The sequence below is a fragment of the Panicum hallii genome, chromosome 5 (genome assembly GCF_002211085.1).
Source record: "Panicum hallii strain FIL2 chromosome 5, PHallii_v3.1, whole genome shotgun sequence".
Lineage (NCBI taxonomy): Eukaryota > Viridiplantae > Streptophyta > Magnoliopsida > Poales > Poaceae > Panicum > Panicum hallii.
In genome coordinates this window covers 5,707,436-5,735,146 of record NC_038046.1, presented here as the reverse complement: position 1 = coordinate 5,735,146, position 27,711 = coordinate 5,707,436, and the positions used below count along the sequence as shown (strand labels likewise).

The following is a 27,711-nucleotide window of genomic DNA, read 5'->3' as shown; positions in this document are numbered from 1 at the left end:
GCTCATCGCGCTGAGCACCGCGGTGCCGGCGCAGCCACACGCGCGGGCCGTCCGAACCCTAGCTAGTTGGTTAGTAGGTCGCGTCAGTGCCCTGGTCCGATTAAAAACACCTAGCTGTATTCTACAGTACCATGAGACCATTGACATCCAGCGTGCGGCGTCTAGGACGTGTAGTACGTGTCTTGGTTAGCGCGGGCATAATTTTCTTAATAAAAATTGCAGTGGCGGGGGCAGTGACCGCAGTCTGCAGAGTACAGAGAGCACTGAAGAAGATGTGCTCCTCTGTCCGTCCTGGCAGTGGCAGGACCCTGATCATCCCCAGTAAACAAAACGCGCATAGTCCTCCGCTGTCAGCAGGGTTACGAGCACGAATGGCCTCGGGGATCTAGTGTGAAGAATCGCCAATTTGGTGGGGGAACAACGCAGAAGGGTTACGAGGGAAGACGAGCCCACTCGGCCCACACGGCCACACCCTGTTTCAGGGGGGCGATCTGCTCGGAACGCCCATCCGAAAATCCGATCTTACCATCCACGGCTACTGTAGACTACTACTTCTAGCTACTAGTCCAAGGGTAGACAGTATGGCTGGAAACAGCAACCGAGGCTGCATTGCATCGGTGTAGTCTGCGGCTTTCGCGGACAAACAAAAATCGTCACGAAACGGAACGCTGCTAGGTCCGCGCAACATGCTGCTCGTCTAGTCCAGTCATCATCATCTTCTTTCCCTATATGATTGAGAGTTTGAGACGATAGCGATCCAGATATTTTCACAGGCACGGGGTTTGGTCTGGGAGTAGACTCCAGCCGTCCAGCTCCGAGCTGCCGGCACCGCCCTTGACTTCCCACCGCCGCCGACCACCGCCCGTGCCCGTGCCCCGCGCCGGCTCCAAGGCGGCCGGCGGCTATCCGGAGGACCGGAGAGGACGACAGCAACTCGATCTCGCAGACTAAATCGGCGCGGTCCCCGGATGGCAGCGCGCCATCAGCAATCATCATGAACGAACTAAACGCTCCAAAAATGATGGCTCCGAGCGGACTCGCTGCGCTGCCGCGCTGGGCATATGGAGGACGAGCCATGGCTTCAATCATTCGGCGGAGATAGGCCCATCGGCACGGTACTGGCGAGCAAGAGACCACTGGGGCACTGACATGCGGCGCGCTGTTCCTCTCAGGATTATTCTAGCTTTCTCGGTCGCAGACCTGGGCTGTGGTTGGATGGCTGGGTAGGTGAAGTCGTAGTGCTGCACAGCAATGCGTGCAGTGCAGCTAGCCATGGATGGACCATCCATCCGCCCGCGCCACGCGCCCACGCCATGCGACGCCATGGTCCATGCCGAAGGATGCGGACGGCGGGAGGGCCAAGGACGGCGCAGCCGTGCAGGTGCAGCGCTGGATCGGCCCGATCTAGTTGCACTTGCACAGCTGGGTGTCGCTCTTTGCTGCTGCTGCACAGTGGGTGGAGATGCTCTCCTTGCTCCAGCAGCCGAGCTGCCCGGTCCAGAGGTTTCCGGCGATCAATCATGGAGCCGAGCGCTCGCGTTAGCGCAGCTGCGTGTAGTTGTGGGCGCACGAAGCAGCTGAGCTGCTGCTTCCGCTGCCTGGGGTCCGGGCGCTCAGCTGCCTGTCTGCCGGCTTGCCTGCCTGCGTGCGAGGGCCGAGCGTGGCATCTCTGTACCGCACTGCACGGGGCGAGGGGGCTTAATTTGGTGCCGGCCGTGGGGCCTTTCGCCGTTATGATGGTGCGCCGCGGCCGGAACGGCAGCGATCATTATGGTCTGGCAACGGGGGATCGGACACCGGAGGAGTACTATGGCCATGGCCCCCCTGAAAAGGATCTCACGGCCTGCAGTTGGCTGTACACTCATACTAGCCCAGTGGTTCCTGATCCCCAGCAGGCCAATTGCTTTCCTTTTTTTTTTGGAAAACTGCAGGCCAATTGCTTTCGGCTGCCGGTGCATGAACCAGTTGATTTGATATTGATCGGTCGGCATCGGTCCATGATTTGGGCGTGGCACCGGCAACATGGCTAGCTTTCTTGTCCGGTTAGCCAGGTACCAACCTTTAATAATAATACTTTGTTAACCAGAAAGCATGCCGTCAAGATGGCCGAGTTGGTCTAAGGCGCCAGTTTCATGTACTGGTCGGATTCGAATGCCATTCTTGACACAAGTGTTTTTTGCTCATTTTTCCTCAGAGTCACTGATAAGCTATGTGTTTTTTTTTCTACACATGGCTGGTTATACATTGCTTGAACTTAGAAAAAAAATAACGAGAGAACACATGCTTCAACTTATAAAGAAGGCTCAACTGAGAAGAAGTCTACCGGAGTTGAGTTTTCTTTGTCGCCTGACGCTTTTCGTGCGCTCCGACTTCCTACCTTGAACCCACCTGGAGCTTCGTCGTAGGATTAAATTGTTTCGTTCACTAGAATAATATACTCGCTACTTACTCCTTGGTCCGAAGATACAAGAACAATAAACAAGGGAGCTATGAAATTCATACATAACAGATCTACTGACTGCAGTACTGCCCGTAGTTCCTCATGTCAAAAAACGGTCGCCTATCTCGGTACGCTGCTGCAAAAACAAAAACACCAAGGCCTTGCTGTACCAAGTGCCAACTGCTCGTTGCGGCGAAACAAGGCGCCAGTTTAAGCGTCCTATATATAAGGCTATAATTTGTATTCCAGTGGCTGATTTTAACATGCTGGAAGCTTGGAACTGATGAACTCTTCTTCCAGACTTAGGCGATGCGTGCGCACTAGGGCTACTTGAGGTTCACTTTTGGTTGGTGAGCGGTGACGCCTGCCTGACAGACCTTTCGGTTTTTCCAGTCTTCTTGTCCTCGTTGAGCTGATCTAGAGCTTTGTCAAAGAACCATTGGATTGTTTCCTTCGGTACAATAATACTCTTTCCACACGAGAAATTGATGGATATTGATGCCCATAAGCAATTAATAGACATTGTATGATGCAAATTGACAGTAAGAAAGTTTACAGCTTGTTCAATTCTTTTTCAGCAGGAGTTTACATGGGCTATTACAGTCTGCAGTACTGCGAGATCAAATGCACGTCAATACTTGCTGAAATATCTCAAGCGGAGGAGCACCAGCGGAGCTCGGCGCACGAACGCGCTGCTGCAGTCACTGCACATCCGCCACGACCGCGAGGTCGTGGCGAATGGCGATCCCAGGCTCCTTCCGATAGTCCTACTGCCATCCTGGCGCGGAGGCGCACCCCCTTGAACCCTTGCCGCAGCACGCGGGGCCGCTCGAGCTTCCCGTCCTCGTCGAGGATCCTGACCCCGTGGATGCGCCCGGCGACACGCCGGCCGAGGCCGATCCGGCCGCCGGGGAGATGGCACGCGACGAGGCCGTCGCGGTCGCCGGCGCCGCCGACGGGCGCCCGGCAGAGCGGGCAGGTTCCCCTGGCCTCGAGCCACGGCGCGACGCAGTACGGGTGGTACACGTGCTCGCACGGCGTGACGGCCGCGGTCGCACCGGGCTCCAGCTCCTCCATGCACACGGCGCAGTCGCGCCCCGCTCCGCGGACCGTGACGGTGGGCAGGGGCGCGGGGGGCCGGGGACCGGCCTCCGGGTGGCAGGCGTGCAAGAACGCGCCGGCGTCCACGACGCCGACGATGCCCTCGAGCGCGGCGGCGGGGGTGCCGCAGCGGGTGCAGCCGGCGACGGGCTCGCCGCCCTGGGCGCGTGGTCGACGGAGGCGGCTGCATGCGTAGCACCAGAAAGACGCCTCCATGCCGCTGGCGGTGCCAGGCATCGTCAACGCCAGGCGATCTGAATCCTGAGCAGCGAAGAAATTGACGTTATATCCAAGCGGCCGAGCCCAACATCTTATATGGGTTGCAATTAGATTCCGGCTCGGAGAAACGCAACCACGTCGAATCCGATTCTGGGCCTGACTCGGAGGGCACGGGCAGTTTTCGTGATATCAGCCCACAAATATCGGAAGCTGTAAGCGATGTTGGCCCAAAAAATACCTACACGGGTTTGGGAAGCTTACTCGAACCCAGGAAGCCTGCAACAAATGTGCGTCATTAGTTTTAAGATTCTTTTAAGAAACTCATTAAATTTTAGATGGGGGCGTACCCTCAGGTTGGCAACGGGGTGGCGTGGAGCTGGGGGAGCGATCCCCGTCCCCGACCCGATCCCCAAAATACATTCCTCTTCCCGGTCCCGAAATCCTTAACAGGGCAAAATTACCCCTGACCTCATTCCCCACGAATTTCCGATCGGGGCCCCACGGGGAGGAGCCACGGTTGGAGGCAGTGCACAGATGCCGCCGCACCAGCATTAGGCGATGAGCAGCCGAGCAGGAAGATGCGGGGTGGTGGTAGATAGGGAGGTTAGGGAGGATAAGGAGTTGAGGATGAGTGATGGTAAAGGACAGCTGAGATCCATACATGGAGGAGGCATGGCTGGACAATGTGGGGCTGGGGGCAGCCAGCGTCAGTGGCGAGCGCTCGAGCAGGGCAGCGGGGTTCACCCGTGAGGCCTCGAGCGAGAAGATGCGCGGGGCCATCCGTGTCGGACGCTCGAGAGGGAAGATGCAGCTTGCGGGGGCTCGTTGCAGGGTAGGAGATCCGGCGGGTGCGGCCGGTAGGGTGGTTGCCAGGTTGGGTGGCGTGAGGTTGCGGCTAGGGGGGGGGGGATGGGGAGGTCAGGAGAAGGAGAGGCCGAGAGGGAATGGGAGAGGTCAAGAGTGGGAGGAGAGGCTGTCTTCTTATTTTATTTTATTTTTCGATCCTCATGGATCCCTGCGGGGCAAACTTCCACCCCGACCCCGATCTGCTCCTTTTTGGGCCCCCGCCCGGGTCTCCCCATGGGGAAAAACTCCCCCCGTCAGCACGGGGCAGGTCTCCGCGGGATTTTTGCCACCTTGAGCATACCCACCTATTTCGGCGCCGAAGCAAACTAAAATTCACCCGAGATTCCAGTTTTATGTAGCTCTTGTGATAATCCCCAGGATCCTTACTCTCTTCGTCCAAAAAATAAATCATCCTAAAAATTCTAAGATAAATTAATAAAAAGGTAAAATGACCATATTTGCTCCTATTTATTACCCATATTAGGCACTAATTGATTCTTGCATGCACATGCACTTTTTAAATAGGTTAATATGATTTATTTTTTAGATAAATTTTGAATGCTAGAATGACTTTTTTTTGAAGGAAGTGAGTACATTGACTATCTTAGCAAATATCATATCCATGTATCATCGTAGTGCATAATGCTTTTTATAGCATCTTAATTCTTAAAGCTGGAGAACATGTAGTAATAAGGCGATCTAAGTCCGTAGGATTGAATAACATGAAGAAAACTTCCGTGTAGTATAACTAAAGCGTTATACTGTCATCTTAGTCTTTGACTCCACCTCCAACATGCATAACTCGAGTGTACCCTTGCAGCTACTCAGCCATACGAGTTCATCGGATCTGAAGTTGCAGTTTAGCTCTGAGGCTAAAATTAAAGCATACCTAAAAAAAGGCAAATGCCATGTCACCACCGGATCGGAATGTGTAAAGCTAGGAACATTGTGGTACTTCAAGGATAAAGATCCTGGTCTTCGTAATGCATCGACAACTATATGGTTTTAGCATATTGATCTTCATCCTAAATCCATCTTCTCACACCTAGGACCATTTCGTCCACCTCTTCCCTCTATTGGCGACGGGATCAGCTTCTTCGTTCCTCATCTCAACGTCAAATGCTAGGCATCGGTTTTAAAAGAGAGAGGAGAGAAATAACCCATGTTAATCGGAGTAACATTATAGTTCTAATTCTACAGAGTATGTACACTTGTATCCATGCGAGATGATGCACATGTGTAGCTAGCATCATGAAATGGTCAATCACGCGGACGCACAAGTTTGCAGAAAAGCAAAATAACATAAGCAAGTTCAACTGGTAATTGGGATGAAATCAGGATGCCTACTCTAATTCATGTCTATGGTCGCTAATTCGCCGAAAAAAAGTGAGCATCATGATATTTAATACTAAACATCTGCCGCCGGGTTGATTAAAAAATGTTGACGCATTCGCAAGGGACGCGCGGGTCACAGACGCAAAGTGTGCTCCTCGATAGTGGAAGTTAAGAACAGTTCCAATCCTCCAACTCAGCTGGTTTTCATAGTATTAAATATGTTGCCGTGTAGGTAAAATGCTGAGATGGTAGGAGGGTTAATAAGGAGAGAAGGAAAAATATGAAGAAACTGTATCCTAGTAAACCATGTCTAGGCGAAAACCAGGACAAAAGAAGAGAGGATAGGGGAAGAAAAAAAGAGAGAAGAGATGTAATTGGATAACAATTTATTTTAAATTTAAAAACTATGCATTGAGAATGTAGTTTCTATGTGTAGTTCTATCTGATATGGTAAATATAAAAATTACTAATAGTGTTTTGGGTTGGAATTGACCTAATGCAATCATGGACTAGAAAACTCGACCATTTCCAAGACCACACAGATCTTGAAAGCCTGACGAGGGATAGGTCAAAAGGGTCTCTTGAATGCAGCAGCTGGCTCGTGCTATTTTACGTTTGCACTCATATCCAAGGACCAAGAAATATGCCATCGCCGTGATCAGTATACACGACCAGGCCAAAGTTACCAGGGTCTTTCCTTGAAAGAAAAAAAAAGAAGACCAGCTATTATGCAGTTGCTTTCTAAAGGTGAAACGGCACATGGATGACGGACCACCACCTTCCATTAGCGGGAAAATCACAAGACGTCCCTTCCGGGGCTTATCCAGAATTTACCCCCAGGAATGGAAGCTTGCCGTGATTTTCTTTTCGTGGAGTCCACGTCGGGTGCCGCATCCCCAATCCGCCCCCGCCCGCCCTCGCGCTCGCACGAGCGAATCTAGGGCCTGACACGTGGCGCGCGCATCCACGTGCCCGGGCCCCACTTGGGCTCTCTTTTACCGCCGGCCCCACCTTTGACCCTAATCCCAATTAAAGAGAAGACTAAGGACTACTCCACCTACTAACCTCGCAGTCTCCCACGGAATAATTAACATTTTTGCCCACTAACTGTTTTGTAAATGAATTTACGGGGATAATCGTTAATCTTGACCCCGTTCACTAAAAATAGTACTGCAAAAGAGAGTAAATTCTGTGCAGGCGGCGGGGCCCGGGGGTCAGGCAGGAGTAATAACTGCGGCGCCATCGCCCGCAATAAAAGTTATAAACCCTAGGGGTTCTTGCGTCAGGGGAGATATCTGCCGCTGCCGTCTAGATCTGACGGTGGCTGCGCCGCGGAGGCTCGTGCTTATCACTCCGCCGTCTCCTTCCTCGGGCTCGCTTCCGCACTGCTGCAGTGCTTACTGTGTGCTCTCTCTCTCTCTTCTCTCCCCCATCCCCTTCTCGAGCGGCACGAAGCTTCTGACGGTCGTAATGGCGGAATCGCCAGCCGATCGGAGTCCAATCTGAACCTGAGCGCTCCCTAATCGTGGCTTCCCGTCCCGATCTTCCAGAATCCGAAGAAATCGGTGGTGGAATGGCGGCCTGCCTACCGATCGGGCTGGTGCCGCTCGATTCGATGGTGCTTTGGCCTGGGGGGTCGGGAGAGCTTCATCTCCTGTGACTGCGCCCTTCTTCTCGTGCTAGTTGGTGCGGGGTTGGATCGTGCAGAGCGCCGCCTTTACGCCGCGAGGAGGTAACCGGGGTGCGGCGTCTGTACGCGCTTTCCATTTGGGGTTCCGGTTTGTTCATCCTCTCATTCTGTGTGTTTTGTGCTCCTAGGGTTGGTCGGATAATGAGCGCCAGCGCCGTGGTGATGCGTGCAGAGATGGGCCGCGGCGGTGGGGAGGAAGAGCTGGAGGACGAGCTTGACGCGCTGCTTAGTTCCGGAGCCAGTGGTCATAGGCGGCGCCCGGTGGACGCGGGCGAGAGGGAGAGGGAACGGGAACTCAGCATGTTCAGGAGCGGGTCGGCGCCGCCGACCATAGAGGGTTCCCTGAACGCCATCAGCGGCCTTCTCCGCGGCGAGGGGGAGGTGGCGGTGACGGCTGCCCCGATTCCTGATGCTGAGGCGTTGAACGGGCATGGTGGCCTCCTCTCGGAGGAGGAGCTCCGAGCCGACCCAGCCTACTTGTCGTACTACTACTCTCACGGAAATCTGAACCCGCGGCTGCCACCGCCGGTCCTGTCCAAGGAAGATTGGCGGTCAACCCAGCGCCTGAAAGCTGGGGTGGTTGGGGGGATTGGGGACAGGAGGAAGGCGGGGCAAGAGGATGCAGGATATGGGACGGGGATTGCAGGGGGGAGGTCTTTGTTCTCACAGCATCCTGGTTCTGAGCAGGAGGACGAAACCAGGAGTGATGGAGGTGGCGCTGCAGAGTGGGTGGATGGTGGAGGAGATGGGCTCATTGGTTTATCGCTCGGGCGGCAGCGTAGCTTTGCAGATATGCTGCAGGTCTGCTCTTATTTGGGTTGCAAAAACCTGCTTCATTTCGTTTCTGTTGAATTATATCTCGAGTGACATTGAGTCTAATTATAAAGAAGGGTTATACTTAATAGATTCTACCTGGTGCATTACTCTGGTAGGTACACTGAACTAGTAGTTAGTTTAGTGGTATTATCCATGTGAACTTCAATTTGGATTTGTAGTTTTGAATTATTTCCTAGATGGTTTGGGCTGATATTGATAAATTTCTAGTACATGTTATTCTTATTTGTGGAGTAGCATGGGCCATGGGGATTTTAGTACTTTTGTTGGTAAGTCCACACAGTTCTGCCAAATCCAAACACCTGAGCCATTCATTTTAATCTGGGTAAGAGTGGTAATTATGTGGTTTACAAAATTTCATCCTTCAGTTTTGAAGAACTCAGCAAGGTCATGCATTGGGGATGACAGTGAAAGTCAGGTGGTACAACTCTTATAATGGCACGCCTGAAGGTCTTGTGTCAAAGTGCCATGATTTTAACACCGTCCTGAGATTTTGTTTGTATTTTTTTAGAGCTTGGTATCAAGTTTTCTAATATCGTTAGAGACCGGATGAAGCATGTTCTTGGTACTTGAACCCGCGTGCGTGTGTCCTGATAATATTTGCTATTAGACAACTATTTTTAAATTTTTCATGTTAATGTTTGTAGTATGCAAGCTTGAGTTTCTATAATGCTAGTGCAAACAATGTACATTCTTACCATGTCTAGTTTATAAATTTATGCTTCCGTCTACCTGTGCCTTTCTGCACCTTATATTGGACATACATCATATTTTGTTTCATTGTTTCAGGATAATATTGGCCGCAGAACACCTATTTCAGAGCACCCCTCCCGTGCAGCCAGTCGCAATTCTTTTATTGACAATCAGGAACCAGTGAACTCTGCTGAGAACCAATATTCTATGCATACTGATATTTTGGACGTGCATCATCCTGTTGGGAATCTGCAAAATGTCAGTGGTCTTCACAGCCTTAATGCATCCACATCTCAAACGTTTGCATCTATTCTGGGTTCATCTGTTTCCAGAAATGCTACTCCAGATCCTCATTATGTTGCAAGGATTCCTAGCCCTGGCCTTCCACCTGTTGGTGTTAGGATTACTTCCAATGAGAAGAAACTGAATTGCTCCTCATCGCCATTCAACACTGTATCTTCAAAAGCAGTTGGGCCTGATGATATTTTATCTGCATTGTCAAGTATGAACTTATCCAAAAGTGGTACTTTAAATGGCAATAACAATATCAGTCGATCCAACTTTCAGAGAGAGACAAGTGACCAGCAGAGATTTTCTCTTGACTCACAAACTGCTCAAGTCAATAATAAGCAGCACCCTGTGATGTTAGAAACTGACGATGAATATTTGGGTATGCCATCGATGTCGCAACCATCCAATTCTTCATTTGCTGATGTTAATAACAGTGTGGCTGGTCTAGCAGAGATAAGAAATAGTACCAACACAAGGTTAGATGGGCATTTGGAAATGCAAAGATCTACTTTATCTTCTCGTTCATATCAGAAGTCCCCATCATCTTCAAATGAAAGCCCAGGTGGTTCTCCTGCTCAACACCAGAATTTTGACACTATAAATTCAGCCTTTTTGAACTATGGGCTCACTGGATATCCACTCAGCCCAGGTTTGCCTTCTGTGATGCCCCCTTTGTTTGAAAGTGCTGCTGCCGCATCTGCTATAGCTTCACTTGGTGTAGATTCAAGAAACCTTGGAAACAGTATTTTATCTTCACCTACATTGAGCCTAACTGATATGCATAGCCTTGGTCGAGGTGGTAATCAAGCTCCCACAGGTCTTCAATCTCCTCTTTCTGACCCATTTTATGCGCAGTACTTGAAGGCAACTCAGTATGCAGCACAGGGAGCTGGCAGCTATGGTGATCCTTCCTTGGAAAGAGGTTACATGGGTAGCTCATATGCTAATTTAAATGCAGTTCAAAAAGCTTATGTTGAAGCTTTGCTTCAGCAGCAGAAACAATATGAAATGCCACTTCTAGGCAAATCAGCTGTTTCAAATCATGGGTACTATGGCAATTTACCTTTTGGCATGGGCATGGCGTACCCAGGAAGCCCATTGGGTAGTCCTGTCGCTTCTCCATCTGGTCCTGGCAGTCCACTTAGGCTTGGTGAGCGGAATATGAGGTTTCCGTCTAACTTAAGAAACTTGGGTGGCTGGAATTCTGATCCAAGTGGCTATATGAACGAGAACTTTCCATCCTCACTTTTGGATGAGTTTAAAAGTAACAAGGCCAGAAGTTTTGAGCTTGCTGAGATCGCGGGGCATGTGGTTGAGTTTAGGTATGCTTTGCCACATAGTATCTTTTTTTTATTGCAGATGTATTCCATATATATCTTAAATCTGATAAATGTCTCGCTAGTATCTTGGTGAGCATTGTCTTGTATTTATTGCCTTCACAAGTCGACATGTTCAGGAAATGTCAATGGTGCAAATACACCTTGAGTTTTCTTTAAAAAAGAATCGATCTGATGTGGAGTTTGCGACCACTATGCTTTACTAGCTGGACTTGTTTTACTAAAGGTAGTTCTGGACTTCTTGGATGTGATATTTGCTGATCTGCATTGATTTTGCAGTGCTGACCAATATGGAAGCCGTTTCATACAGCAAAAACTTGAAACTGCAACAGTCGAGGAAAAGAACATGGTCTTTGAGGAGATCATGCCTCAAGCACTGTCATTGATGACTGATGTATTTGGAAATTATGTTGTACAGAAGGTATTCTTTTCTTACACTGAAGATTATCTATGTTAGGATGAGAATGCTTATTGTTTCACCATTTTCTCCAAACATGTTCCAAGGTTGATGGAGGATTCAATGACTTACATGTGTTATTTTCCTAGTTTTTTGAGCATGGGAGTGCAGAACAGCGGAGGGAGTTGGCTGATAAACTATTTGGACATGTATTAGCTCTCAGTCTTCAGATGTATGGATGCCGAGTTATCCAAAAGGTATTAAATGATTCTTGTCTTGCTACTTAGCCGCTCGATACAATCAGTGCTGCAAAGAGCTCTCTTTTTTGTGGGGCTTCTCTCTCTGATTTTTTTTCCTTTTAAAAAATACACACCTCGGTTATAATTACCTGACCCATTGTATACGCTTGACATCACTGAAGGCAATAGAGGTGGTTGATCTAGATCAGAAAACTAAGATGGTTACTGAGCTTGATGGTCATATCATGAAATGCGTACGTGATCAAAATGGAAACCATGTGATTCAGAAATGTATTGAATGTGTCCCAGAAGATTCTATTCAGTTTATAATATCAACATTTTATGGTCACGTTGTTCCATTATCCACCCACCCTTATGGCTGCAGAGTCATACAGGTATACCTTTAAGTTCTGCGCCTAAGTGCAAGTTTTCTTCCCTGCTCGTGTTGATGAGATTCACAGTTTTCTTGTCTCTATACAGAGAGTACTTGAACACTCTGCTGATCCAAAAACACAGCAAATAGTCATGGATGAGATATTGCAAGCTGTATGCATGTTGGCCCAGGATCAATATGGAAACTACGTTGTCCAGGTTAGTACTGCTTTCTGATTTTTTGAACTGGCATTTTTATTTCCAATCCTGAGCAGTTATGTATAATTTTACATACTCTGGTTCTTTTATATGAATAAATATTTGCATTATCCTTATATCCTTTTTTTTAAGAACAGCAGGGGAGGCCCTGCTATGTAAACAATCTTTTAAAGTAAAATGCACAAAGGTATAAAACCAGGGTCAGAATAACAAAGACTCACAGGTTTTCTACAAGGCTGAAAGGAAAGGATTGGAATAACTAGAGACCATAACAGTAGAATAAAAAAACGATTAGTGTTCTTAATGCACGCATATTGTAGGCTCATTCCTTCCGCAGATGCATATCTGCATAAATCATTCTCTTCCAAAGGTGTTTATTTGGGAAACTTTATCAAAAGATGCATATATTTATTTGGAACCAAATATGGAATTCCAGAGGGATCTGCTCTTTGAACGCCTTTCTGACTGAAGGAAGAAATTTTCCTGGCAGGTTATCTCTGTTAATTGGTTCATAATTAGTCCTTGGATCATATGTGAAACCACTTGAGACTCAAAGAGAATGATGTTGACACGTTTCAATATCTTTTAGTACTGCAGCCTTGGACGAATGCATTTTACATTGGTTGAATGGGTGTTGTATTATTTATGATCTCTCTAGGAATACTGTGATTATTCTACGCATATCTGCAATCACATGGTTAATTTTACTCAATTTATTACCTTAGATAAAACATACTATTAGAAAAACCTCATGTGCTTGTCACCAGCAATCTCTTTCAACTTGTTATATACTGAAATACCATTCTTATGCAGCATGTTTTGGAGCATGGGAAGCCTCATGAGAGATCCATCATTATAGAAAAATTAGCTGGACAGATCATTCAGATGAGCCAGCAGAAATTTGCCTCCAATGTTGTTGAAAAGTGTCTAACATTCGGCGGGCCTGCAGAGCGAGAAATTCTCGTAAATGAAATGCTGGGAACCACTGATGAGAATGAGCCTCTGCAGGTTTGAATTTTTCTCTTATAACTTGAAATTTAATTATTCTACAGGGCACCTTCTTTCAATGGAAAAAAATGGGAAATTAATGTAGCCTAAGTTTTAGAGGAATTGTTTTTGTTATTCTTTATTGTTGTGATGTGATTAGCATAGTAATTGCCTCCTGGTCCCAGACATAAAAGAATTTTGTTCACATCATAAATGTGTGAAAAAAATCAAATGGTCAGTAGGAGATTTTAAAGCATATTAAACCCATGGTCACAAGGAAATTGTTTTTAATCTCTTTTGGAAGGCATATTAAACCCATACCTTTGAATATTTAAAGCTTTTGAAAGCAGCGATCTCATGAATTGTAGTACAAAATCTAACATTTAGGATTTGAGCTCCTCAGTTTTCTGTGCTAATAATTTAGCAACACTACATAAACAAATTGGATAGCTAGATTATTGCAAACTAGCCTTCTCCCTTTTTTGAGTTAGATAGCCTATTTGCTAGATATGGCAGCTTCTTTGCTTCTGAGAAAGGATAACTCAAAACTGTCTAATCCTTCTTTAACCTATTACAGGCCATGATGAAGGATCAGTTCGGTAACTATGTTGTACAGAAAGTACTTGAGACATGTGATGACCAGCAACGTGAGTTGATCCTGTCACGGGTAAAGGTCCACCTAAATGCTCTGAAGAAATATACATATGGGAAGCACATAGTTGCTCGTGTAGAAAAACTTGTTGCTGCTGGTGGTAAGCTTCCCTACCCAACTGCATTCATCATTGAAATAACTAGCTGCAGTATTTCTTTCGATTAATCTCTTTGCTTTTGTAATATTTGAACTGTTTTAACATAGTTCTCTTGCAATTTAAATCCAGAGAGGAGGATTGGACTTCAATCACAAAATCCTTCTTGATGGCGTAAAAATGACCATGTACAGCTAACCATGGCTAGACAGATGTACCTTCTGCCTTCTGCTTTGGGCTGCTACAAGCCGAGCTTAAAAATAAACATGTTGTACTAAGAAGTCTGTACATTTTGTAGTTTGAGCTTATAGTTATGCCAAGATGAGGCTCAGACAGCTTAATCTTACCTGATGCTGCTGCGGAGAATAGGCGTTCTGTATAAGTTTTAGGTGTAAAGAGAGGAGGAAAGTCTATATTTTGCGACGAGACTGTACAAATCTGCGATCCTGCAAGAGTTTCTGCTTAGGATAAGGTTTCATTGTCCTCCGTGTTTTATCACTAATGGGTTTGTAATACTGAATAACTGATGTAACAATTCCAGCTTCTGAAGCCAGATGCGTGTTTTTGTATGGAATTCCTCTTATCATGAGCTCGTGCTGGGTCAGCGGCATGCAAGTTTTCTTGTTTCGTTAGTTTCATGAGATGTCATTTTCTTGCCGAAGTGTTGAGCCCGTCAATTCTTCACACTCTATTGGCCCTACTAATTTTTTTTTTGAAGAGGCCCAATTGAATTATTGATTGGAAGTAGTAGGTGGAAAACTTTTGACATGGTTGGTTGTGACGCTGGAGTATTTGTTTTATCTTGCTATATGATGCTATCAATCTCGGCTCACCGTGGCATGAATCATTGGAGCCTCCCGTAGCATTTTGTTGCACAGCCACATATGGAAGCAAACGATAAGATAGAACTTGCATCACTAAACGTGGCTTACCAGTCTTAGCTGAAGCAACAGCAATGTTTCCTTATCCCTTTCCCAATTTTGGAAGGCACTGGCTAGCATGGCTAAATGCCAAACCCTCTTTGTGTCCAGAAATCTCAACTCTACCCGCCCGCGCGGCACGGGCTTGAGTTGCGTCCGCGACACCAGCACGCGCCATGTGAAGTTTGGCGACGGCGCCCGTTTCCGGCAATTCAGAACCATCCCTTCTCTGCTGACGCACCACAACAAACCAGATCGTACCCAAGAAACTCGTCAGGATTCAAAGCACGGCCTCCGCCGACGTCTCCTCGCCATCTCTCGCCCGCAGGCTACAACTACACGTTGCGCGCCGTTCGCGATCAGATCGGGATCCCAGCCGAGTGCGGTTACGAGCACAAGACCCGGGCGGCGAACGCGTTCCGGTCTCGCCCTGTCCGTCACGGACCGCGCCCCGCCAAAACACCATGCGCGCCCCGAGCGACCCGCTCCGCAGCCGAGGACGCAGCGGCCCCGCGCCCACGGATCACCGCGACACCGTCAGAAACCCGAGCCTCCTCGGCCGCGCCCGCCCCGCCACGGCGGAATATGTTATGTTATCCCCACGCGGCGGCCGGCCCCAAGACGCCACGGCGCCCGCCCCCTCGTCTTCCTCCTCGTCGCTGCGCCACGCTGACGGCATGGGCGACGGCGCTGGCGCGTCCGGCCGCGTGCTCGAGTGGGAGGACGGCCTCCCCGAGGCCTCCGAGCTGACGCCGGTCTCGCACCCGCTCATCACCCCGGCGCTCGCCGCCGCGTTCCGGATCAACATCGCGGGCGGCGCCTTCCCCGCCGCCGCCTCCCCCTTCGACGACTCCGCCCTCGCGCACGACTCCCCCACCTCCCACCTGTCCTTCCACTGCGCCGAGGAGGAGGACGTGGAGGACGACGAGGAGGGGGAGTGGGAGGCCGAGGACGCCGCCTCCGGGAGCGGCGCGTGCCGGGGCGGGAGGGCCGGGAAGAAGGCGCGGATGGTGTGGACGCCGGAGCTCCACCACCGGTTCGTCGAGGCGGTGGCGCACCTCGGCGACAAGGGCGCCGTGCCCAAGGCCATCGTGCGCCTCATGAACGTCGAGGGCCTCACCCGCGAGAACGTCGCCAGCCACCTCCAGAAGTACCGCATCTACCTCAAGCGCACGCGCAGCCCCCCCACGCGGCAGCCGCCGCCTCCGTCCTTCCCGACGGCGTACGGTTCCCCCTTCAACCCCCACCCGCCTCCTGATGCCTCCAACCAGAACGGTTACTGCGCGTTCCCCTCCCGCCACTGCGAGAAGCTCCAACGCGACCAAGCTGTAAGCTCTATGGTTTTCAAATTTCGAAAATGCTTCCGTACAAAAAAGTTAAACCACTCGAAGGAGATCCAGTATCTCGATTTCATTTCTTCATGTGAAAAATGATATTCTTGTCTGTCCAAAGTCAAATACACCCTGTGGTATGCCATTCAATTACTACAGGTACATCTGAAACAGGATATAAACCACACTTGTTACACTGCACTCGTCGCAAAATTTATCAAGCCATGGCCAGTAGATGTTTCTTCCAAGTTCCATTACACACTCACATTTGGGTCTTGATTGATCTGCATTGGTTGTTCGGAAATAGTAAGCTTGATTTAGTTGCTTAACACAGTTATAGTGAAGTAGCAAATCTGTTTGCCCAGTTATTGGTACCAGATACTCTAAAGCTAACACTTCTGGCAACCTTCTATTTTGGGTTATTAGGAAGCTAACTTTTATGTTTGGCATAGATGGCCCATCGTTGTCAAATCAAAAGTTTATCAGTTAGATAGCAAATTTTAGTAGCACCTATTTTCAGTAAATAGCGTGGTGGGCAGATAGTGAACCAACTTTATGCCCACTACAAACTCGTCTCAAAGAGCATATTAGTTATTCGAGTTCATTCAGGGAACTTGTGTCACCTTTATATGATGATAATCCGGATTTTGTTTAGCTGATGTTGATCTGATTGGTGTGTCTGGCTGATGTGGGTTCAATTGACTAGAAAATTGTCCCACAACAGGAACAGGGCAGGTTCTGGTTTATCTCAAAAAGGGGATCAGTTTCCCGACATCCGCAATTTTAAGAATTTTGGATTTCTTATCTGAAGATTTGATTTGGGTTATAAACTAGAAGCATTCCTGTGTAGAAAAAGTTTTGGGTCGTTTTGGTTTTGGGTTTCCTGGTTGATCAATATGATGTTCAAATAAATTTGTCATTTCGTTTCGGGATTGTTCTTCTGGAAAGGTTTCCATCTTTACTACTGGTGTTCACTGTGCAGCAATCTACCACTGATGTTTTGCTTTGATTCACAATCGTTTGCTTTTTACATAGCGTGTACTTTTATAGGATTAAAAATGCTTAGAAGGCAGTGCTTTGCTGATATTGTTGTTTGCGCTGCTGGCAATGACCCCACATGAACCCCTTTTACTTCAGCAATGCCCCTTTCTTTTGAAATCCGACACACATCATGGAGGTAGTAGCTGAGGCAAAGTGGCTAATCTTATACTTTTCCTTCTTCTTTTTTGAAACCAGCATATTCAGTGACTGATTTTCTTTGCCTTGATTTTGTGCCAATTACTTTAGCTCCAGGCTATGGGATGGAAACGCGCCAAAGATGCGTGGTGACAAAGAGCTCGTGGAGATGAGTACGCCATGTTGTTCAGTTAGCCCATAGATGTTTCTCATGAAAGAGGTATTGCCACAGTGGAGGGAATGAAGCGCAGCAAATAAACGACGATGGTGCCAACATCACTATTGGAGCACCTGCCGGAAGACCACAGTTTTGTGTGAGTTTCTAGTGTTTGTTCTTCAACATGTAAAAAGTGAAATTGTGTGCCACGGGGTTTGTAAACTCTTCTTCAGGTCTTACAGCGTGAGACTCGTGTTGGAGTACATGTATCCTGATGCAACACCGTGATGCTATTTTCTCGTTAAGTTGCTGGCAACTGTGCTTTATGCCAATGCTGATGGATTCTGCGGGCTACAGAAGTTGTATGGCGTCTGCAACATGAATGGTGATCATGTACAGACTTGAAAACCATTCCAGGTAGCTAATCGTAATCACACGGATCAATGCCGTCCGGGCTGCAGACTGCCATCGGAGGATCGCCTCGTCTCCGCTGTCAGACGCGGGCCGTGGTGGGCAGCGACAGTTGGAACACGGCAGAATCAGTTTAGCTTTCGTGCGCGGCCCGGGAAGGCTCATCCCAACGCCCCGGCATCGCGTTCTCGGCAGATGCGCGGCCGGCGCCGTGCGCCGCATGACCCGGGCCGGGCTGGAGATGCGCGAGGCTGGCGGAATCAGTAGCTTCCCCCACCCTCCCCGTGATCCCTGCTCGAGGGTCCTACTAAATCGGAGCGAGGAGCCACCGTCCGCTGATGGCGAGCGGGCTCTAGTCCACCTTGGCCGAATCCTGCCGCCGCCCGGCGACAAAACCGTTTCGTCTTAGCCGCCGCAGCGGCGAGCTTCCCTGGTCAGCTTCCAGCCGGCGTCTCTGAAAATCTTTTAGATCCATCCCGGTATAACCGAAGGTCTCCGGAACACAGCTGGTCATCAACGACATGCTGAACTTCTCTGAATAGATGAATGTCAGAAACCAGCTGTCTAGCCTGACGTTACAAGCAAACACGAGCCTGAACTTTGAGTTCGTCGGATCTAGTAGCTCTCTGGCCTGAAGCCCTAAAATGAGCGTGCGAGTGTGAAGCGATTGAATCTGAAGCCACAGGCATGTGCAGCTTGTTATCATGACTTGTGGTTCACGTAGCAGGCGCAAACTATCCGGATCTGGCTGGCATCCCGTTGAATTGCGTGCGTGGGACGAGATGCAACCACCTGCGTAACGAAGGAAACGGAAAAAGAAAAGAATGTAATGTTGGAAGATCAAGGTGAGTAACCTTTATCTTATGAGGCCAATCATTGCTCAAAGATTGCAACGGCTTAACCACACTTTGACTAGAGCAAACCGGCAATTACAAGGGCTGGCCAAGCCTTGCTAGCTGGACATCGATTTTTCATTCAAGGCGGGTTTCTTAGAGCTCTAATATTCAAACACCTGGATTGTGAGCTGAGAGTGAGAGGTGTCACCCCCCTGAGGCCGATGGTTGATGAGTTGACCTGGTGCTGTAAACAATTTACCTTGTTTTTCGTGCTGACCTATCATATACCAGATTTTTGCAGCAGCACCATTAGCAAATCGGTCACAGTAAAAGCACAAGTTGCTAACATAAATCCATTCATCAGTCTATGACTCTATCCCCATGTAGACTATAGTATCAATCCCTGCTGTACATGATTTATATATTTTTAATACTCTCACCGAAATTCGGTGCCGACTAGGTCCTCTGCTCCGCCTAGATCCTCCAACCGAAACCAACCAAAATTCAGCAGTACCAGTACTGCTTTCCAGGGCACACAGGAAAAAAGAAACGAAAAAGAAAGAAAGGTCAGCAGCTAACAGATCATGCAGGGGAGCCGGATGATTGGCGTGTGCGTGTGCGTGCGCGTGAGTTGTATGCGCATATTTGCATCTGCGCGTTTCCCTCGAGCCGTCTTCCTCCTCCCTCTGCTCGTCATCATCTCCTGCCTGCCAGTGCCGCGCCCATCCATTTCTTCGGATTTCTTTCTGCCCGTCAACTGCATGCAGCCTGACCAAGAACACCGTGCGCGCCTCCGTCCGATCGGTGGCCACCAAATCCGGGCGGCGCCGAGTGCGATTCGACGAGCCCAGGGATCGTTATGTTCTTCAAATAATAACGCGAAGAGATAGGGCGAGTTGACCGGACCCCCAGCGCAGCTTCAGCACGACGCGTGGGCCGGCAGATAAGCCTTCGCACCCACAGGATCATCAGCCACGGCCAATCACTGTTAGGGTTTAGAAAAATCATGCCCGTGACCCACCTACTAACTGGTAGGCTGTTGCTGCTTTGACCCAGGGTTAACTTTCTCTGGGGCGTGGCCTGCGCATTAGAGGAACTGGAGCAATATAAATTGGCTCCGAGCCATGTGAAATTACGCAGTAGGACGGTAGGGGGGCATTTCTTTCGTTTATTTTCTTTCTCCTTTGCTACTACTCTGAGTATTAGGCTGGCCTAATCGCTCAGCTGCCCATTTGTTTATGGCCTTGTGTGCGGTGCTTAAGCCAGCGTGTGACCATGCGGTGTTCGGCGCCGCGCCAATACGAGCAGGAGGGGAGCGGCTGTGAACGCATGCGGTCACTTGCTAGGGCCATTCAGAATCTCGCGGTGTATATCTGCCCATAGTTGACGTCTGTTCAGGACATGATTACATGTGATTTGCTCGTCGTAGATCCTTTTTAACTTCAACGCGGTGTGTTGTATGTATGTGTCGTCTTAATACGTCTGGTGTTGAGTTTTAAGTCCCCTGCTTTTTTTTGGTGAGTTATGATTCTAAAAGCCAGAGTTCAAAAATTTTGATCAACAACCAAACAAATTGTATGCAGATTAGTTAAAAGTTATATTAATATATTCGTATCAACAAGATCTTTTAACATGAAATTAATTTTGTAGAGATTGACAATGTATTGTAAAAATTATTAACGGTCAAAGTGCACCCTGAAAGACCTTTTAAACCCAACACCGATTTTAACTTGCACTACCAATCCCAAGACTTCATCCAAAAAATGTGCAACCAACATCTTCCATCCTTATGGAGACGGTTTCATCATGACAGACCTAGGTGTAAAAAGATAGATCTTTGTTAGGTACTAGATATGTGGATGCAAACATTCCTAGTTTGTTTTTTTAGAACGATTCCTAGGTTGCTTGAAACGGGCAATTTTGATCCAATCCGTACGGATAGATTGAGAATTCAGTAAATAGTCTTTGCGCTCAAAATATTGTTAACTCACGTTTAATACTTTGTTTGTACTCGAACAACCAATGCAAGCGCTATTGAAAGCCCAAAATGCAGATTCTTGTGCAGCCACGATTGAGGCTTTTTACCGTTCTGACGGCAGGGTACAGATTCGGTACTGATGCGGGATGACGAATTTCAAAGAATCAATCGTAGTTTATAAATTACACAGTCCTTCCTTTCGCGTGACATTATGTGTTGCCCACCGGACTCTGTCACCGGCGTGAGACCGACGGGAGAGTTGGGAGCCCCACATGTCGGCGTCAGGCCGCTGACAGCCACCACACGCGCAAACCAATCAAACGATTTAATTTTGGTTTCAACTATTGCTGCTGCTGCTACGGTCGTGTCGTCTCCTTCGCTCCTACCCCGTTGAACGCACCGCCAACCCCACCCTGTTCTAACTTCTACCACCCCACTCTTCAAATCAAAGCTTTGACAAAACGCACGAGAAGAAGAGAAGAACGAAACGCCCAACCGCCACGTCCGGTGAGTCCGACCGATCGCGGCGTTGAACGGTTCAGCTAGCCGAGGCGGACGGAGCCTCGCCGGCGCTCCTCGTACCAGCAGATGCAGCTCAGCGCGACGAGCACCTCCACGATGGCGGCCTCCGCCTTCTCCTTGTCCGCCCACCGCAGCGTCTGCAGCGCGTACACCCGCGGCGCGCCGTCGAACCGGCGCGTCCGGTCCATGTTCCGCTCCGCCTGCCACTGCGCCGTGTCGCGCGCCATCGGGCCCAGCCACGCCATGATGCGCTCCACCGCGTCCTTCCACCCCTGCGCCAGGCCCTCGTCCAGGGGGCCCGGGTCGCGCCACCAATCCCGCAGCTTCGACCGCACCGCCGTCCGGAGCTTCGCCGGGAGCATCTCGTACACCTCCGCGCGCTCCGCTGCGGCCTCCTCCTGCCGCCCCTCGGCCTCCATCCTCAGCAGCTCCTCCGCGGACACGATCACGTTCGCGTACTGCTGGTCCAGCCCCGCGCCGCCGACGGTGCTGGGCGGCGCGTCCAGGAGCTTGCGCCAGTCGGTGGCGGATTTCTGGCCGGAGGGGCGCAGGCCGATGATCGGGCAGGAGTTGCTCATCGGCGGGTGGACACGGGACGGGCCGTCGCGACGCGTGATCGGCCCCGACGCCGCCTTCGCCTTCCCCGACCGCGGGTGCAGCAGCTTCGACAGCCGGGTCTGGACGCTGTCCGTGGTGGCCGCCGGCAGCGGCGGCGGGAGGCCGGGCACGAACGGGCCGAAGATGGTGCAGATGCGGACGAACACCGCGCAGGCGGCGCGCGCCATGAGGCCGACGGCCTTCTCGTAGCTCTGGTTCCACAGGGACTCCTCCTTGAGGCGCTTCACCTTGAGCCGCTGCGTCTTGAGCTCCTGCCGGAGCGACTCCGCGCCGGGCGAGTCCCCGGCCTGCTGCTGCTGCGCCGCTGCCGCTGCCGCCGCCGCCGCCGCCTGCGGCTGCTGCGGGATCGGCCCGCTGAGGCGGCTCCATCCCCGGACGTTTATCTTCCGCTCGGCGGACTCCAGCTCGTCGAGCGCCTCCATTTCGGAGCAGAGCTTGGCCGTGGCCGCGACGAGGCGCTCCATCTTCTTGGCCTTCACCCTGAGGCCCTTGGCCACGAGCGGGTCCAGCCGCGCGTCGTGCGCGCCGGACTTGAGGCACGCGTACACGCCGCCGAAGTCGAGGCCGCACCGCAGGCCGAGCCGCGCGACGGCGGCCGCCGCGGCGTCCAGCGACACGACGAGCTCGGCGCAGGCCAGCCGGAGGAGGAACGCCTGGTCGGTGGAGTTGAGGTAGGCGACCCCCGGCGAGCGCATGGCGTCGGAGCGCAGGCGGGAAAGCTCCTGGTCCGACAGCGACCGGTGCAGCGACAGCAGCTTGGACATGGCCGCCGCCGCCTCGAACGCCAGGATCCCCAGCGACGCCTGCGGCCCCGCCGGCAGCCGCAGATCGACGGGCAGCCACGGCTTCTGCACAACCATGGATGAATGAATGAGACGAATCCCCCCTCTCCCTCTCTCTCAGCTCAATCTCTTCCTCCTGCAACCACCGCGATCGAAGCTCCGCTCTCCCTCAATGACTTGCTATATCACCGGACATGAGGAAGAGATTCCGCTAGGCAGTGCTTCAACGCTGTCGGCCGAGGCCTCGCTGGTGCTGCCGTTCGCTGGTAGTACTCACGATCCCCCTCCACGCGGTTTTGCGCGGTACAGGTTTGGCTGGGTCGGTATGGATGACGGGGCCTCTTTTATACCGGCACTGGTGGTGGTCTAGCTGCTAGCTCTTTCGCGCTGGGCCGGAGAGCAGCGACGGCGCGCGCATCCAACTTATTGCTTGCTGCCTCTGGAGCTGGAGACGGGGGTGGCGATGGCGACGGCGACGTTGTCGCGAGTTCTGATAAGTAGCCGAGCACGAGGAGGAGGACACGGTCGCCCGTGGGAATGCCAGGCCCGGGTGGTAGGCGCGCGCTTACCAGACGACGCAACGTTGGTTGGTTGGATCGTCCTGATTGGGGGAGAGCGCCGGCTTTGTTTATTCCTGGGATCGGTCGGGTGACTCGGGTGGGGGCTTCGCGAGCGAGCTCGTGTTATTTTATTCTATTCTATTCTGTTCTGTTCTGTTCATCGCAAAGCCGGACGGGGCTGAGTTTGGCCCGGCCCGGTCCGAGGTTACGGACAAAGTAAGTTGCTTAACCCACTGGATTTGAGCGTTTCCACCACTAACCAATCAATCGGTCTCGGGGAGCGAAAGGATTCTGATCGGCAGGACCGGAATCATTCAGAAAGGAGCCATTCCTTCCGGCGGAATTCAGACGGGCTTTGCGACGCTAATTTATTTGGATTCCGGAGAATTTTTGGAGCTCTGCCGGCACGCAAGGCGCAGGGTTGACCATCGCCTGGGACAGCGGCGGCAATTCGGAGGTTTTACCATGCGTTCGTTCAAACCGGAATGCGCGTTGAACATCATCGGCTTGCTTTGCGAGTGAAGAAGCTATGCGCTATGGCTACGAGCCTAGGCCACGGCTGCGTTCACATTCTGTAATGTTATCGCCCATCCTTCCCGGTCTCTTCTTGAATCTCTGGAAGACGGAGGGGCACATGGCCGGGATCAGCGTCCAGCTGAATCTTTGCATATGCAGCAAGGCACCTAGGGTGGGTGGGGCATGTTTTACTTAAGAATTAAGTTCTAATAGTATAATTTAGCTGGACAGTTAGTACGGCTGCATGGAAGAAAATTGCTGTGATGAGTTTAACATAAAGCCCATAAACCCGTTGCAGCGCTAATGCTGCTTTTCCATCTCTGTTGCGAATAAAAGTTAAAGCCTAGAACTGTGTAGGCTACTAGAACAGTGACCTCAAAGAGTGCGGTCTCTCGCTTTTCCACTCTCTCTCACCCGGGAGGCAGGCACTACAGCCATGGCTCCCTGAAATTTCCAAGTCAAACCCAGCTCTGATAGAAGAACAGGACATGATTAGCTAAAACAGCAAAATAAATGTTTTACTAAGCATTTCCTTCTTTTTTTTTCATACTTCGCATATGAGATCTTTTTCCAACCGGAGATTTTGCAAAGAAAAAGAGCAAGGTCCTCCTGTATATCTGCTATATTATTCTTTTCAAATCATAAAAATAATCTTCACAATATAGTTTTGTGAACTTTCATCATTTAAGTGATGGGAATTGTTTATCCATACAAGCCAATTTGCTTTACCATAGCGAAAGTCAACTTGTGAACTGAGCAACACTCATCTGTCAGATGTCTTATGGTGGAATTTGTCCACTCAAATTCAGGTCTTTGATTCAACATAGAAGCTTGTATTTACAGCTACAAATCTTTCGGTAGCTGGTAAGCGTTGTGGCCATCAACAATAACATAATTAAGATAATTTCGTCAATCTCAAGATCTATGGGTGCAATCTGAACAGTAGGGTGTGCGTATGTGTTTGTAGGGATAATATCACTTCATAAAAAAGTCAATGTTAATCTAGTAGCTTCACAAAAGCCCACGTGGAGTGATAGCATTGGGTATTAGTGAATATCAAAGTCTACTGTATCCGCGTTTGTTACGCACTTCTACGACTAAATTTCAACTCCAGCATGTTTTATTTCCGGAAATGGCATCTATTCATTAACCCTGTAAACCGGTTCATTTCTCTTCCAAGTCCAGGGTTCCCTTTGTCCGTTTATTTTGTAAACGCACAAACTTTCCACTTGTTTAGTCAGACCAACTTGTGGCCTGCCTTTGTCTGTGGATCACGTGTCCCTGAGAACTATTTTCCTTCATGGGCTACCGTTGAAAACTTGTAAAAATATGTAGGCATTGCACAGAATATTAAGAAAACATTGCTATAATCTAATTCTCTTTTGGTATCAGTCCATGGTTTCAATATAACACTTTAAGATGAAGTGAGCGTGAAAAATACCAAAAGAGAAAACTACACTATATGTTCCTGAACTTGTGCAGATGTCTCACCAGCCCTAAAGCTTGCAAATTACTTTCGCACTTCCTTAAACTTGTACAGCTGTCTAAAATTACCCTCAAACTTGCATTCTTTGTCTCACCTAAATCTTGTTTCCGTTCGAGGGGCTAGGTGAGACAGCTGTGTAGTAAGTTCGAGGTGGTAGGTGAGTCACATGCAAGTTTAAGGGCTGTGAAGGTGAGCTGCAATATTGATGGGGTACTTGAGAAATTCGAGCAAGTTTAGGGGCTTTGGTACAGATTATTTTGTTTTTATATATGTAAAGATATTTAAGAAACAAGATAGCAACGATTATGCAGCTACGATAAATAAAACTTTTTTTGGCGAAGCAGGCTGAAATAATTTGAGTACAACCTCAAAGGTTGCTGGAGATTGCTGCTCTCTCGCGAAAACATCAAGTATTCTCCTTTAGAGCCCTCCTATTCTCCTTTAAGTAATAACCTTTCCTCTAACCATCTATGAGGAAGCTAATTGCGTGAGATACGTATTTGTCGCCCCATGTATGTAGTGCTCTTTCAATACAACTAAGAATGTCCCACGACTACTCGACTAGTATGTTTTCTCCAAGATTCCCGCCACAAACTTCATTTTAAAATGGGAAGTGTGAACGTAACATGCCATGCATTCTCGTAGTGAGCTCATTCCCCCCCTTCCAAAAGGGACCTCTCGTTAGTTAATTAGCTGGTGACCTGAAATCAGCAGGGACAGGATACACACCGTGCGTCAACTGACCCTCACGGTTTCATGCTGCTGCTTATGACAGTGCCCCACCAACTGAACCGAAGCTGAATTGTCCTCACGTCGTGCGGTGACGAGGACGTGCCTCAGGTGCTAACGCCTCTGTCTATGCTAACTTCTGATGCGATTCGTCTGATCATCGATCATCTGCAAGATCTGAAGAAGCTGTCGACTCCGTTCAGTTCACCCAGCTGACGCTACGAACAAGACACAGAGAGTCTGGGGACATTAGAGCCTGAAAGGAAGAGGAAGGAAATCGGAACACTCGTCGTCCATCCAAGCGTCACATCACGCCGCAAAGATTTCTCCGATCCCCACTCCGTCCAGTTTCCTCGATTTGACCCGACTTTTTGGGGCACTGCGTCTGCGTGGAGGCAGAGGGGAGGAGGACGCGGGGGAGAAGAACTCAGCAGAAGCTGCTGGCGGCACTGCTGCTCATACTGATCTTGACAAGCATGGCCGAGAAGACGAGAACAGGCAGATGTCTGATGTCTCCGGCTCCCGCGCCTCCGGGGTCCGACCATTGCTCCCTGTCACCCAAAGTCTCATGGCCCAACTCCGTGTGGGCTCCCCCGGCCCTGCCGGGTCGTTGACGCGATTGGAAACGGGACAAGAGAATTCGTACGCGGGGACGGAGTTTCAAGGCGCGGCTGCCATGTTGCAGTTTTCTCTGGTACCTGGCACTCCGGGCCTGACAGTGACGGCTGGACTCCATGTACTTACCGCAGCTAAACTGGTGTCAGTGGCATTTAATCAGGCACCATAGCCCTGAGCCCCTGGCATTTAACCAGTACTGTCTCTGCACCATGGATTTGGGTCGTAATTGAAAGCTTACAGGGCCGGTTTAAACTTAAAAGCCGAAAGCTGAAGCGCATTCGATGCGAAAGTACGCGCGCAAGTGAAGCGCTGCCAGAGGACGAGCAGGTCAGACAATCCAACAGATTTACAGTCTCCGGTTTCACGCCGGTCCCAGGTCAGGTCAGGTCAGGTCGCCGTGCCACGTCAGCGTTTGCGCGTGTCCCCGGAATTCCGTCGCCCTCTTGGCATCTCATCTGAAAGCGGGAGCGGTTGAACCGTTGCTTCAGTAGTAGTAAACGGCGTCGCTGTCGGGGACACGCACACGGAGTCGCTCGAAAACGAGTGGGGAGCGGCAGCGGAGAGGCGGTGGCCGACGGGGTGCGCGTGCCGCCGCGGGGGTGGGGGGGGGGGGGGCGGCGGAGCCTTCCGTGGCATTTCATGTCAAAGGCGAGCGGGTGTTTCAGACAGGGAGAGCGACGGCGGCCCACGTCGAGGCGCGTCGCCGGGGAGCTGATCGAGCTCAGGATCAGCAACCCGCGCACGCAAGTGGGTGGAGGGGGACGCCGGCGTCGACGGCGACCCGCTCGGAAGGCAACGAAACCAAGCTGCGCGGCGGACGGTCGGGGGAGAGCGGGGATTCTGGCCGGTTCGCGGCGTTACGGCTACGACCTGAGAATCTGAAAGTGGCTCGTCGCATTGGACTGGGACACTGTGGGTTAGTAAAAAAAAAGTAAGTTTTTTCGTCGTCGTCGATAGCTGCTGTGGCGAAAGTGAGGTCCAGGGTCAGGCTTCTTCAGACCTTTTTTTGAAAGTGAGGGACTCTTGCACGAAAGCGGTTCAGCTTGACGCGGAGTAAGCTTGTCGCTACCTCAAGTTCTCGTGCGTGCAACTTCGCCTCGGTTGCTGGTTGGGAAGTTGCTGGAGGTAAACTGGGTGGTCTTCCGTCTTCGACGGTTCGCACTTGACCCTACTCTGGCTGCAAGGCTTTGGCTTTGCACAGCGCATACGTCGACGACCGATTCTCGGAGCCTTCCGTACCAGAGACGGAAAGCTGTGGGTTGGCACTTGCCTTGCCATCGTATGAGAAGCACGTTCTGGGTAAGTCAGAAGTGGTTTCGCTAAAT

At 50.3% G+C, this 27,711-nt stretch overlaps 4 protein-coding genes across 8 annotated transcripts; 2 read left to right on the top strand and 2 right to left on the bottom strand.

Moving 5' to 3' along the window:
* Window positions 1-2,948: 2,948 nt before the first annotated feature.
* Window positions 2,949-4,391, bottom strand: LOC112891936 (probable E3 ubiquitin-protein ligase RHC2A). 2 transcript variants are annotated; one of them, XM_025958948.1, is made up of 3 exons: window positions 4,108-4,391; window positions 4,003-4,036; window positions 2,949-3,802 (listed from the first exon to the last, which is right to left on the bottom strand). In XM_025958948.1, the coding sequence occupies exon 3, from the start codon at window positions 3,776-3,778 to the stop codon at window positions 3,092-3,094; it is 687 nt and encodes a 228-aa protein (XP_025814733.1). In that variant the 5' UTR covers window positions 3,779-3,802; window positions 4,003-4,036; window positions 4,108-4,391; the 3' UTR covers window positions 2,949-3,091. The 2 variants fall into 2 exon arrangements, with proteins under 2 accessions (XP_025814733.1, XP_025814734.1); XM_025958949.1 differs by having other exon boundaries at window positions 4,022-4,036.
* Window positions 4,392-7,289: 2,898 nt separating this feature from the next.
* On the top strand, window positions 7,290-14,335 carry LOC112892150 (pumilio homolog 1-like). Of its 4 annotated transcripts, none has more exons than XM_025959252.1 (10): window positions 7,298-7,673; window positions 7,760-8,432; window positions 9,255-10,771; window positions 11,066-11,207; window positions 11,333-11,440; window positions 11,605-11,817; window positions 11,903-12,013; window positions 12,827-13,021; window positions 13,578-13,752; window positions 13,879-14,335. In XM_025959252.1, exons 2-10 carry the CDS (start codon window positions 7,773-7,775, stop codon window positions 13,914-13,916), a joined length of 3,159 nt encoding a protein of 1,052 aa, XP_025815037.1. In that variant the 5' UTR covers window positions 7,298-7,673; window positions 7,760-7,772; the 3' UTR covers window positions 13,917-14,335. The 4 variants fall into 4 exon arrangements, with proteins under 4 accessions (XP_025815040.1, XP_025815037.1, XP_025815038.1 ...); XM_025959253.1 differs by having other exon boundaries at window positions 7,298-7,682; XM_025959254.1 differs by having other exon boundaries at window positions 7,298-7,719; window positions 7,804-8,432.
* Window positions 14,336-14,877: 542 nt separating this feature from the next.
* Window positions 14,878-17,662, top strand: LOC112892151 (transcription factor PCL1-like). Its single transcript, XM_025959256.1, has 2 exons — window positions 14,878-15,994; window positions 17,285-17,662. The coding sequence occupies exons 1-2, from the start codon at window positions 15,131-15,133 to the stop codon at window positions 17,324-17,326; spliced, it is 906 nt and encodes a 301-aa protein (XP_025815041.1). The 5' UTR covers window positions 14,878-15,130; the 3' UTR covers window positions 17,327-17,662.
* Window positions 17,663-20,611: 2,949 nt separating this feature from the next.
* On the bottom strand, window positions 20,612-23,190 carry LOC112896027. Its single transcript, XM_025964060.1, has one exon. The coding sequence runs from the start codon at window positions 22,553-22,555 to the stop codon at window positions 21,098-21,100; it is 1,458 nt and encodes a 485-aa protein (XP_025819845.1). The 5' UTR covers window positions 22,556-23,190; the 3' UTR covers window positions 20,612-21,097.
* Between the last annotated feature and the right edge of the window lie 4,521 nt (window positions 23,191-27,711).

Bases quoted from the DNA above. Each gene is read 5' to 3' on its own strand.
- LOC112892151 (XM_025959256.1), top strand. From the start codon at position 15,131: ATGCGCGCCCCGAGCGACCCGCTCCGCAGCCGAGGACGCAGCGGCCCC. The intron at 15,995-17,284 runs GTAAGCTCTATG...CAATTACTTTAG, and splicing joins AGCTCCAACGCGACCAAGCT to CTCCAGGCTATGGGATGGAA.
- LOC112896027 (XM_025964060.1), bottom strand. From the start codon at position 22,555: ATGGTTGTGCAGAAGCCGTGGCTGCCCGTCGATCTGCGGCTGCCGGCG.
- LOC112892150 (XM_025959252.1), top strand. From the start codon at position 7,773: ATGAGCGCCAGCGCCGTGGTGATGCGTGCAGAGATGGGCCGCGGCGGT. The intron at 10,772-11,065 runs GTATGCTTTGCC...TTGATTTTGCAG, and splicing joins GGGCATGTGGTTGAGTTTAG to TGCTGACCAATATGGAAGCC. The intron at 13,753-13,878 runs GTAAGCTTCCCT...ATTTAAATCCAG, and splicing joins AAAACTTGTTGCTGCTGGTG to AGAGGAGGATTGGACTTCAA.
- LOC112891936 (XM_025958948.1), bottom strand. From the start codon at position 3,778: ATGCCTGGCACCGCCAGCGGCATGGAGGCGTCTTTCTGGTGCTACGCA.